We start from the raw sequence: 12,511 nt of genomic DNA, 5'->3' as shown, positions 1-12,511 counted from the left end.
CAAAAAACTATGTGGCCCAATAACGCCACAAACTCAAAACAAAGCTTACATTTAAAGAACTTCACATATAAATCCTTATCTTTCAAAGTCTAAAGGGCTATTCTGAGATGGGTAGCATGATCTTCTTCATTCCTTGAATAGATTAGTATGTCATCAATGGAGATGATAACAAACATATTGAAGTAAGGTTTGAAAACTCAATTCATAAGGTTCATAAATGATGCATGTGCATTAGTTAAACCGAACGACATGACTAGAAACTCATAAAGACCATAACGGGTCTTAAATGCTATCTTAGGTATATTACACTCTCTTACTTTCAGCTGATGATAGCCAGATCTAAGGTCAATCTTTGAAAAACATGAAGAACCTGAAGCTGATCGAAAAGATCATCAATCCTCATATGATGATACTTATTCTTAATGCTAACCTTGTTCAATTGATAGTAACCTATACACATCCTAAGGGAACCATATTTCTTTCTCACAAATAAGACCGGAGCGCCCTAAGGTGAGGCACTTTGTTGAATAAAGCCCTTATCAAGGAGAACTTTGAATTATTTTTTAAGATCTTTCAACTCTGCTGGTGCCATTCTATATGGTGGAATAGAGATAGGATGAGTATTTGGAAAAATGTCTATGCCGAAGTCTATTTATCTCTTAGGAGGGACTCCAGGTAGATCTTCTTGAAAGAATTCACGAAACTTTTCTTCTACTGGAAATGACTGAATAAGAGGTATCTCAACTCTCGAGTCCTTAACTCGGAATAAGTGATACACACACCCTTGAAAATTAACTTTCTTGCCTTAATGTACAAAATGAAAAGACCCTTAGGCATTGCTGAACTACTTTTTAACTCTAAAACAGGCTCATAGGATTTTTGAACTTGACAACTCGAGTTCTAGAATCTATCGACGCATAACAAGCATGAAATCAGTCAAAACCTAGAATGACATTAAAATCTACGAAGTCTAACTCAATTGAATCAACCGTAGTGTCTTTATAATTGACGGAAGTGACATAATCACGATACACTCGCTCAACTAAAATAGACTTCCCAACAAGTGTGGAAACACAAAAGGGTTCATAGAGTTCCTTAGGGATAACATCAAACTTATTTGCAACATAAGGGGTTACAAGGATTAACTTGCTCCAGGGTCTAGAAAATCATAAACATCAAAAGTAAAGATTTTGATCAATACCAGTGACAACATTTGGAGAGTTATTTTGCTCATGAGGACTAGTGATTGCATAGAGGCAATTTGCTCCTCCGCTAGTACCAGAAGTAGTTCCTTTAGGTGCAGCCCTTCCTAGTGGAGCAATTGATGAAAATTTGGCTCTATTTCCCTGATTCCCACTACCTTTACTGTTCTTGGGACACTCTTTCATGAAATGACCCTCATGTACACACTTGAAACAACCTGAATGGCCATCACGACACTTACATGAGTGGGTTTTACCATATATAGCACATGCATGAGCCTAGTTACCTCCTTTTCCCACACTACCTTGAGACTACACAGGTCCAGCTCTGAAGTTCTGGGACTTCTTACCATTATACTCACTTTTTTTCTGGGTGCAGGTGCACTAGCATATGATTGTGTAGGTCCCTTTTGCTTTTGGTGAAAGAATGAAAGGTTCACATTCCTTTTCGGTTGCCCAGACTAATTCCATGTCTTAACTTTCAAATCACTGAATTCTTCCCTGTCCCTCAACTTCTTGTCTTCAACATTCTGCACATAGTCCATCAACCTTGATATATCCATGTGCCCAATTAGCATCGCTGGCACCCCTCCTTGCTTTATAGACTGGATAATCCAGCAACAAATAAACTCATTCGACTACTCACATCCACAACCTTCTCCAGAGCATAACAAGATAGTAGGGTGAACTTCAACCCATACTTTTGAACACTCAAGGAATCCTGCTTAAGGGTAAGAAATTATCGTACCATAGCCTCTTTTAGTTCTAGGGGGAAGAAACGCCCCAAGAAGACCTCCTTAAAACATGCCCAACTTGCAGGTTGTGCATCCTCAGCTCTACCCTCTTTCGACGGGTCAAACCAAGTCCAAAGAACACTTTCCAGTTAATATGCAGCTAGTTAAACTCACTCAGTATCGGGAACATGCATAACCTCAAATACCTTCTTCAGTTCCTCAATAAAATTCTCTGGATTCTCAATACTGCTTGAACCCATGAAACTTGGAGGATTTATCCGCAAGAAATCTTGGATCCTCGAAGTATGAGTCACTTTCTATCTAGATCCTCTCTGCTGCCTAAAATGGTTAGTCACAACTTGGCTCAACATCCGGATAGCCTCATGAAACTCAACATTTGTAACCTGTCTTTGGGGTTGCACTTCAGGTACATTGGCTACCCCTTGCTCCTCAACATTACGTCTAGAAGGACGACCTCTGATGACTCTACGTTGAGGCATGATTATCTAAAAACATGCACAAGCACGAATTAGAAGAAATTTTTTAGATATCAAACCTCTAACGCACGAAATGAGTGTGAAAGAAAGTGAGAAATATTCCTAAGTGTTGCAACTTTATAATTATAGATGTGACGTGCTTCACACTAATAACTAGAACTCTGTAGACACGAATCCATGGACTCCCTAGGACTCTTGAACTCTGTGCTCAAATACCAAGTTTCTCACACCCCGAGCCTACACCCGGACGTGGCTGGCACTTGAGAACCATTGTTGGTCACTATAGAACCCTTAACATTGCTTACTTATTTAGCATACTCTGAGCATTGTTACAATGATCAAATGCACTTACTTTATTGTTAAAGGAAATGAATTAGAATGTTAAAAAGCCAACAATTAACTTAAACAAAATGGAAACCCAAGTCTTAACATATGAAATGATAATGTAAATACAACAAATTTCTAATCTCCATGGAGCATCTAAAACAAAGAGGGATGTAGGGACAGGACCTCCGATCATCCTAATAGCTGAAAACTAGAAAAGAAAATGATAAAAGAGTCCTCCAGAATGCAAGGTGGCTAACCAACTAACTCCAAGTGCTCAACCCGATCAACGAGGCGCTAAATGCCGATCCTGGATACCTTCTTTTGCATGATAATACGATGATGCGAAATGACATCAGTACATTGAATATATGAGTATGTGAATTGGAATGCTAAACACAACTTAAGATTGAAAAGGATCTGAAAGGAACACTTACCTGAACCTTACTCAGCTCCTGAATACCTCAACTCAAAATGAAGTGTAAACAACAAAAATAGTGCAATTTAAAAAAAGCCTTCAGAACAGTAATAACTACTCAATTTGTTAAAGATATAATAACAAACTTAAATTTAATCATATATCAAAGTAATAGTTTCTGTGGGAGATTCTCTAACTGACAACCACCACTATGAGAATAAGTGGTGATACAATGCTTGCCCAGGCTGCCTGAACTGCCTTATAATTTTCTGTCATATAGGATGCCTTAAGTAAGTGGATTACTAGTCTATGCTAAAAACATGTTAATGATTCATCTAAAAGTTTGATCCTTTACTATCCATGATGGCTACATTGTTTTGTGGAGACTTGAGTTAATATTAACTCACATCCCTATATCTGTACTCAATACTACTACCAAAATATACTTAGCTCATATATATTTTAAGCAAACATTTTTCTTTGGTTTGAGATAATAACTCAAAACTTAGCTTAAAATCTCTCTTGAAATCGATGCTCTCTTTCTTATTCAAATGTGAAAATATTTTAAACTCTTGGGAATACTTAGTTCCCTTATAACTTTTGGACAAATGAACTCAACTCTTTACTCTTTACGTAACTTAAAATTTAAGTCGTAAAACAAAGTTAAAACATTTTCGAGATGTTAAAGAGTGCACAATTGATGCATGAGCTATTGAGTCTTGTTGTGTACATTATGTTCAGTCTTTTGTAACACTGCTTGAGATATCCTTTTTGAACTGCTGCACTTGAGTGTTACTTGAGAACAAACAAAACTTTAATTTGGAGGTTTTGATGATTCAGAGATTTGGACTTATTTGGGGCTTTATTTAGATAGATTTAGTGTACTAAAAACTAATCATAGATCCTTGATTTTTAGGTATATGGATTGAGCAATTAAGAAAGCACACTAACATGCAAACAGGAACAAAACAAACTAAAGATTTGAAGAAAGGCATGCCTGGTGATTGCCAAGTGAATTTGGTGAATCGTGTAATATCTAGTTACATCACCTAAAGTTCCAATATGCCAACCTTGAGGGAAGTAACCAAGTCTGCAACAAAAAGGTGCAGTTGGTACATCGCCGAGCAGTTCCACAAAGGAGTGATAGATCATCCAAAGTTCCAGAACCCAAGGATGATGAATGCCAAGGTGAAAAGCCGATGGAAGAGATAAAAGGGCAGCTTACCGTACAATTCGGTTAGCCCGACTTCACCAAATTTCAATTCTAGCTTATTTTTGGCGACAAGAATTTATTTTTTGAATGTTTAGTTTAGTATCTTTTCACATCTATTTTTTGTTGAAAAGTTTTAAAACTCTTTCCTCAATAGTTTTTCTTTGCTTTGAAGAATTGAAAAAGTTCAACTTGGAGAATTCGAAGGTGAGTTTCAAAGATTCAATAAATTGAAAAATTTTAAAGACAAAATCACTCTTACCAGTTGATGAAAAATCAATTTGGTAAATGTTTTACCTTCTTATAATGTTTGACTAAAACCCCAATTCTTGGGGGAGTGATCATGTGATTATGGGTTGAATTAGTTTATGGGTATTGCAAATTACTATTTTAAACGCTATTTTGAAGTGGGATAAATAATTAATTGTGGGTTCATTTATGAGTTGTAATTGCAAAATGCAGCTCTACTGTAATGACCCAAGGATCTACCCTAGAAGTTACACGGTGTATTAGACCTCTTGAAGATCTTATTAGACCTCTTGAAGATCTTTTACAAGCCCTTAGATATCATTCATCGCAAATATATGAGAAGTAGTGCGGAATTAAAACTTTTTGCAACAATAGTCCAAATCTTTGTAGAGTACAAGAAAGAACTAAGTCTCGTTGTAATACTCCGAAAGTCTAAAGCCTAATATAGAGACTAACATGAGAGTCTAAGAGTTGTAACACTGTTTTAGAGCTAATTACAAAGTATATAAGTCATTTAGGAGGTTTTAGAATCAAAACGTCAAGGAATGTCTATGACGTCCTTAAATTAGTTCAAGAGGTTCTAGTGCCTTAGCCTATTTGACTAAGTTTTAGGAGTCGGAATTAAATGAAATTTGGTGGTAAGGTATGTAACACGTATTAGAGTTAGTTTATAGTTGAAAATCTGTGTAGGAATCCCTAAAGACAAACCAAAGGGTCCTTGAGGGTGACCCTTGCAATTAGGCAAAAAGCTGTCAAATAAGCAGTGTGGACAGTGTCCATCGACGTACTACAGGTGACGGAGTGTAGGCTGATCGAGGGGGAGTCGATGCCTCCTTTGACCAACACTTATATATTTTGGCTAATGGTCCATTTCGACCAATCTCAGTTGCAAACCACGGATATGCAGCACGTAGGCCACACTGGCCGTCGACTGACCAATGGCCTGTTAGTCGGGGTCTCATAGGCCAGGTCCCTCTGTTGGCTGCCACGTTTTGATTTATTCATTTAGTTAATTAAGTTGTTAGTTAATTAGTAAGGGTTTAAGTGAGGTCTACTTAAGTTAGTTAATGACATCTATAAAAACCCCAAACCTTATTAGACTAAACTTAACTCCGATAATTCCCAAAACACAATTGCTCTTCCTTCTCTCTTTTTTCTCTCTCCCAAAGAAACTCCATTGAACACCAAGCAAAGGAGGGTTCTAGGGCAGATATAAGACTATTTTTATCCATAAAACTTCATAAATTATTAAGGTATGAGATTCCTTTCACCTTTGGGATCTCTTTCCCGAAAGGGTTCCTCCAAATTGATTTAAAAAAGAATAGTTTTAAGGTGGATTTTCTTCTATTACAAATTTGAATTTCTACATTGCTTTTTTATGATTTCTTTAGATGATTATGAGTATATTATGATGTATGGTAATTCAATTATTCTAGTTCTTGATTAATTGACCTAGGTTGTGAAGTAGATAATGAATTTGACCTAAGTCCCTAACCCTAGGCTATGAACTGGTGATGAATTATTGTGTAGTGATTCAATTGACTTCATTATTGTGTTGATTACTATTGTATTATGATAATACATCCAATGTTGGGTTGAATTGGAGGGGTTGAGTGTAAAACCTTTATGATGGCTTGTGAAGGAGATTGGGGTATGTCTCGTGATCTCAACTCTTTACTTCAATTATGATTACTTGTGTTTAGTGATGAACTTGTATTGAAGTATACCTTATGTTAAGATTTATTAGGGTTGGTATGATGATTAATTGGAATGTCTTGAATTATGGTTTGTGAGTTGTTGGCTAAGATGTAATGATATAAGGATGGTGATTACTTACCTATGTGCCTAATCATGATATGATTATGTAAATATGCTAACCTCACATGTATGAATTGTAATGAAAGGAAAATACTCAAGAAATTCTTATTGAGATAAGATTATGATGATTATACAAGAGATAGAATCTATGACCTAAACTAAGTTATGATGTTTAATTAAGACTCTAAGGCATTTCAAAAGGGACTCTATCCTAGCACCAAGTGAACTAGAGCGAGGAGTGTCCCTTCCCAGATAGGGAAGGTAGGATCACTAATGTACTCATGAGATTGGAGACTATAATGCATTTAGCATTAAGAGGGTCCCAAATACATCTCCTAGTTCTTGAACTATGTTGCCCCATATGAATACTATATTGTGGATCCACATAGATGCTATGTTCATGTTTTGGTACTACCTTGGCAAGTAGTCCGCCTTCTTTTGGTGTAAGGTTTTATTGACACCGGATTCCACATTAACTCATGTGGTCTATGTCGGTTAAGGCATGATGTTTTCAAAAGGTAAAATGAAGTAATGAAGTGAACTCTAACTAGGATGACCTAAGGGGTTTAGCTTAGTCTAGGTAGGGTTATATGAATCTACCAATACATTGCACTAGTAAGCCTTAAGGTAAGTTTTAAGGATGTTCTTATGTATGTATATGCTTATAAATGTAAATGATATGTATATGATGATCTTACATATTGATGACATTATGTGATGTTGGTCTCACTTATGAATATGTGTTTAGTCTCTAATGCTAAAAATATGATGATATTTATTCTAAATGATATAGTATGAGAAGTTGGACATTGGCTATGCTTCTTGTTAGGTTTAGTTGTTCTAGTGAGGTTATGGGGCCTTACTTAGTCATTGCACTAGTGGACTTAATGGGGGTGCATGAGTGATGGTCTTGTTTTGGTTATGATGTGATGTACTCTTATACATGCTTGTTAATATTATAACTTGATGATAGAGTTTTCTTGATCATGTGCTCAATTATGATGATATGCATGTTGACTTGACTAGACTTAGTATTGTTGGTCTTTTGATGTACATGGTCTTGACTTAATGAATATGTACTTTTGACTTGTATTGGTTCTTGAATGTGCATAATGCTTTTCCAAAAAAATTAGCAAGCTTTAATGAAATGTCCCTTTTTAGCATGATTTCTATGTTGTGTGTGCATATGGTCCTATACTTAATACAAGTGATGTGCTAACACCATTTCTTCCTTTTTTCCCAACATTTTAGGTTCCGTACATTGAAGGGTTCGTGACAACTTTTGAAGGAAGACTTGGATTCTCATTCTCCGAGTTGGGTAGGTCCTCATACTTCGAGGACAATGCCATTTTCTAGCATTTGGATGTTGATTAGTCTTCAAGACTCTTTGTTTATTCTCTTTCATTTGAGTACTTAGATTGTAGCATATATGTCGATTTTATTGTATTGATGTATGGGCTATGACCAATTTTATACTCTTGTTTAGAAAATTATGATATGAGACAGCCGTTTTAAGACTACATTGTATCGTATATATATATATATATATATATATGTCTGTGTATGTGTGTGTGCCATAAAAGTAGAAGACTATGCAATCTTCTTATACGAAGGGTCTATGTATACTCGATATGAATATATTATGTGTATGCGAGAGGTCTATGTTGACCTCATGATAGATATAGAAGAAAAGTTTAAATTTTCTGTATTTTAAACCTATGAATGTTATGATGAATGCTAATAGGCTAGTCTTAGTCCTCTACAAGGATGACGATGCCAGTTATGTCTAGGGGGTACTTCCCGTATGTGACAAACTTGGATAAGTGAGGTTGAATATCCCTAGAAATGATGTCTCATTAAACCACATCTATATAGATTCTTATTCATAATTTTTAAGCGCGCCACACTTTTGAATGAGAGACTATGCGATTCTTAGAAACTCTCATCTTCTTGTATTCCTATGTCATGCTTCTAAAGTATTGTTATGTGCTTTCACCTAAACCATGTATGGTGGTTTTAGGCATGAATACTCGAAGAGAAGATTCTAGAAGGGCCGAAGAAGAAATGGATAATGTGGGAGCTAATGACAACCAAGTGCCTCTATTTGAAGAAATTGCTATGAGTGATCAAGTTTTGGTTGCTCCTCCACCGATGATCGATGGAGATATAAGGGGAAGATTTCTCATTTTTTCTCAAGCTATGACCTCTCAAGCAAATGTCGTCACTTCTTAATTCCAAGCTTTGACGGCCCAAATGAATAGGGAGGTTGAACCTCGAGTTTAAAACCAAAAACCCCATCTGACATTCATATCACCCCTTTACTTGCTAAATATCTTTTCTCGATAATTTCTATTCTTATGACTGATTACAATGTGTTTTCACTTCCTACTTGAATTTGAAACATGTACCACTCCATGTGTGATTCCACCCCAACTTATTTAGTTAGGTTTTACTAATTTACGATCGTTGACACCTAGAATTGAATGTGTTATGCTTGAAATGTTAAAAATCATTGGTGATGACTTTAACGTAAATGTTGTTGATGATGGATTAGATTTGAACAAGCTTTCATATGAAGGTGAAGAAGCATTTGAAAATGAACAACTCCAACAAACATTCTGGAAAATGTTAAAAATATTGTTTTCAAAATTTATTAAGACTAATTACTCTTTTATACTAATTGACTAAAAAAAGAGAGACTACAAGGTGTGTTGGCTTTATAAATTTATGAAGTTTCTTTGTTAGTGTATGCTAAAATCATTTTCACTTCACATGTAGGATTTTCATTGGATATGCAAATTATTGCAATAAAAATTAGAATATGGTCATTATTTTTGTCTTTGTCATTATCTCTTAAAATGAACGCAAGGAAAATTAGAATATTGTCATTCTTTGTATTACGAGTCAATTCACAAACTACAATTTTGTTTTCATATATGTGAATCTGCAATATTCAATCAACATTCTCATACATAAACATGAATTCACTCCTCAATTGTGAAGATCAAATTAACAATCACCATCATTATCCAAAAACGTAGGAACTATTTTCTCCCTAAGTGATTAATTACTTCATATACCAATTCAGCATTTCAATTGAAAAGGAAGTTGACCCTCTATTCTAACATAGATTTCTTCATACGCGGAATTTTATACTTATGAGAACTCTTCTTCACATAATTTTACCATGCATGATTGCAATGTCAAAAAAATATGATTCGGCATCACTGTAGAAAACTTTTCGTATGCCTTAACACCGGCATTAATAAGTTCATCAATAGATTTTAGTGCCTCCTTATGCTATAAGGACCGAATAGATTGATTCTTTATATATTGTTTCATTTTGATTCTCATCATCATTGTCTTCATTTCTCTCCATTTTTTTTTCAAAAATAGATACATGATAATCATACCATAGTGAAAATTTATATTAAAAACGTAATGTTATAATTTAATAAACTCATTGGTAGTACTAATATGTCATGTGATGTGTGTATTCCTTCTTCCAGTGCCATTGTATCATTTTCCATATTTGGCTCAATGTTTAAATCCAATAAAAAATAACTTGTTTGAAATGTTTCAACAATTACATCCGTTGAAATATCATACATGAACAAAATCTATAGCAATATTGATATCAGACAATAGTTGTCTAACACCATTATCATTATCATGTTAAAAAATATATATATTTAGAACTATTTAAAATAATGAATATTTTACTTTGTGTAGTATCTATATTTTTGAATATCATGTATTCTTTTATAATGTTAATTTTGGTGGGAAATTTTAAGTTATCATATGCTAAATTTGAAAAGTGAAAAAATGCATTCATGAAGAAAGCGGTAAATTTTTTTATGAGTAGTGTAGAAAGTTTTAGTTCAATTGAAAAGTTATTTGGTTGAACTTTTGGTATTCATTATACACAACAATCAGTGATCATTTGTATGCATTTAGTATGTCTATTATTGAATACCAATTTTCATAACGATAGATAGAACATATTAGTCAAACTACACATCTTATTAAATTCTTCTTAAGGGTTGTGCATGACTTTATCTTGACAAATAAAAGTGGATGGAGTAATATATTGATGAGTCAGAGATTTCAACTAATTTAGGACTTCATATTAAAAATTTCCGTGTCATCAATGCCTATTTTATGCTCTAAACTAATGTTAAAATGCTAATTTGCAGCAATGAAGGAAAAAGAGAAAGACAAAGATATGACCGAGTAAAAAGGAGCAAAAAAGTTGAAAAAACTTAAAATGTTGTACAAAAGCAAGGTTTGCACTCGTAAAAGCCACTCAACGAGTCGTTGAGTGGCTCTTCATCTCGCCAAAAGATACAACAAGCCAGCCCATATACAAGACCAATTCAGCGAGAGAATTGATGGTTTGGTAAAACGCCAAATGGTTCGGAGATGGCAACTTCGATCACCTAAAGTTACAACACAGAATTAATGAAAAGCCAAGATAAAAGGTGATGGAAAGGAGCTTTAGGCGTATCCCCCGAACAAATCGGTGAAGGCTGACTTATTTAACTAAATGGATCTGAAACTGAAATTCTACAATTTTGAAAGAATGAAAATACGTTTTGAAGTTTGTGAGAGTTCCCACATTGTGCAGTTGTCGATTTTCCCCCTAACATTGTTCTTTCACTTTTTGAGTAGATATTTAGGGTTAATTTGATTTCAAATTCAATTGGAGAATTTTGACTTGTGGGTTGTTGCTCAATATGATGGAAAACATTGTCGGTATCGATTTCTCGCTCTTTATTATGTGTAGCTAAAACCCTCCATCTTCGGCATGTGATTATGTGATTGAATATTTCAATTAACTTATGGGTGTTAGTATTTATTAATTATATTTTTGATTTGAAGTGGATTAAATTGATAGTTGAATTTTAATTGATAAATTGTAGTTGCAAATACAATTCTAGTTTAGCATTCTGAGCTTGTTTGAGAAAGAGGTTTTAGAGTTAAAACTACTAATTAATGATTGTATTGATTGGATTATCGTAGACTTAGCTTGAGAAAGTGGGTTTAAATTCAATCCTACTAATCTATCTTGAAAAAGTAGATTAGTTGAGGTATTGGGTTATTTACATGTGTTATTCTTGTTGAGGTTCGAAAGAACTCACTTGATTCTTGTAGTTGATTGAGAAATGACTATTATACCAAAAAAAGTGTATCCTACCCACTAAGATTCAACAACTTTCAGTTAATAATGATCAGCCTTTTCCGAATTGACATTCAATTGGTCACACTCCCAAGGATCCCTCTCTACGTGTTTATTCCTTTTTTTGTAGTTGCTAATTGTTCACTTGAATCTTCCTTTTTGACATTAATTATAAACCAATTAATATTTAATTTATTGCTTCAAAAATGTATACCTTTACAAACTATGGAACAACATTTTATATTGGAATTGAATTTTTAACTGTATCACTCCCAGTGGGATCGATTCCAACTCTTTGTTGGATTTATACTTGTAAGAGACCACCTACACTTAGAATTTGATAAAATGTAGTTGAGCGTTATAAAAATTGGTGCCGCTGCTGGGGATCGGTGTTTAGAATTCTTTTAGTGAAGTTTTGTTGTGAACTGATTTTGTTGTAGTTGAATCAACTTATTTTGTTCTTCGTAGGTTGCTCGTAAATAGGTGAACAATTGAGTGTTAACGGGATCAATGCCAGCAAAGTTGGGAACAATGATGACATCGATAACTTGCATGATGTCAATGAAGATCAATTGGGAGATGCAGGTGCTATTCGATTTCCTCCGATTGTAGACAATGCAGTGTTTCATGTGATAAGCATTATGTTGCAGCTTCGGCAAATGAAGGGTCTATTTGGAGGATTCGTTACTAAGGATCCTCATGACCAAATCCGAAAATTTGTGGATGTGTGTGGGCCATTTATTTCTAGAACATCACTCAAAAGTTCGACCCGACTTCGTTTGTTTCCTTTTCTCTAAGAGGGAGGCAACAAAGTGGTTAACCCACTTACTAAAGGACTCAATTAATTTTTGGGAGGAGCTCACTGAGGCGTTTTATGTAA

General features: G+C 34.7%; 1 protein-coding gene across 1 annotated transcript; it reads right to left on the bottom strand.

Annotated features, from left to right (window-relative positions):
- Positions 1–1,175: 1,175 nt before the first annotated feature.
- LOC107019423 (DNA-binding protein HEXBP-like) lies at positions 1,176–2,196 on the bottom strand. The gene is made up of 3 exons (XM_015219930.1): positions 2,143–2,196; positions 1,693–1,807; positions 1,176–1,420 (listed from the first exon to the last, which is right to left on the bottom strand). The coding sequence occupies exons 1-3, from the start codon at positions 2,194–2,196 to the stop codon at positions 1,176–1,178; spliced, it is 414 nt and encodes a 137-aa protein (XP_015075416.1).
- Between the last annotated feature and the right edge of the window lie 10,315 nt (positions 2,197–12,511).

The sequence above is a fragment of the Solanum pennellii genome, chromosome 5 (assembly GCF_001406875.1).
Source record: "Solanum pennellii chromosome 5, SPENNV200".
In the NCBI taxonomy this organism is placed as follows: Eukaryota; Viridiplantae; Streptophyta; class Magnoliopsida; order Solanales; family Solanaceae; genus Solanum; species Solanum pennellii.
Note: the sequence above shows the minus strand (reverse complement) of the source record. Positions and strands in the feature narration are given on the sequence as shown.

Coding starts and splice junctions, on each gene's coding strand:
- LOC107019423 (XM_015219930.1), bottom strand. CDS start 2,196: ATGGGTTCAAGCAGTATTGAGAATCCAGAGAATTTTATTGAGGAACTG. Junction 1,808..2,142: donor TTATTGAGGAACTGAAGAAG/GTATTTGAGGTT, acceptor TGGATTATCCAG/TCTATAAAGCAAGGAGGGGT. Junction 1,421..1,692: donor GAGGGACAGGGAAGAATTCA/GTGATTTGAAAG, acceptor ATGGCCATTCAG/GTTGTTTCAAGTGTGTACAT.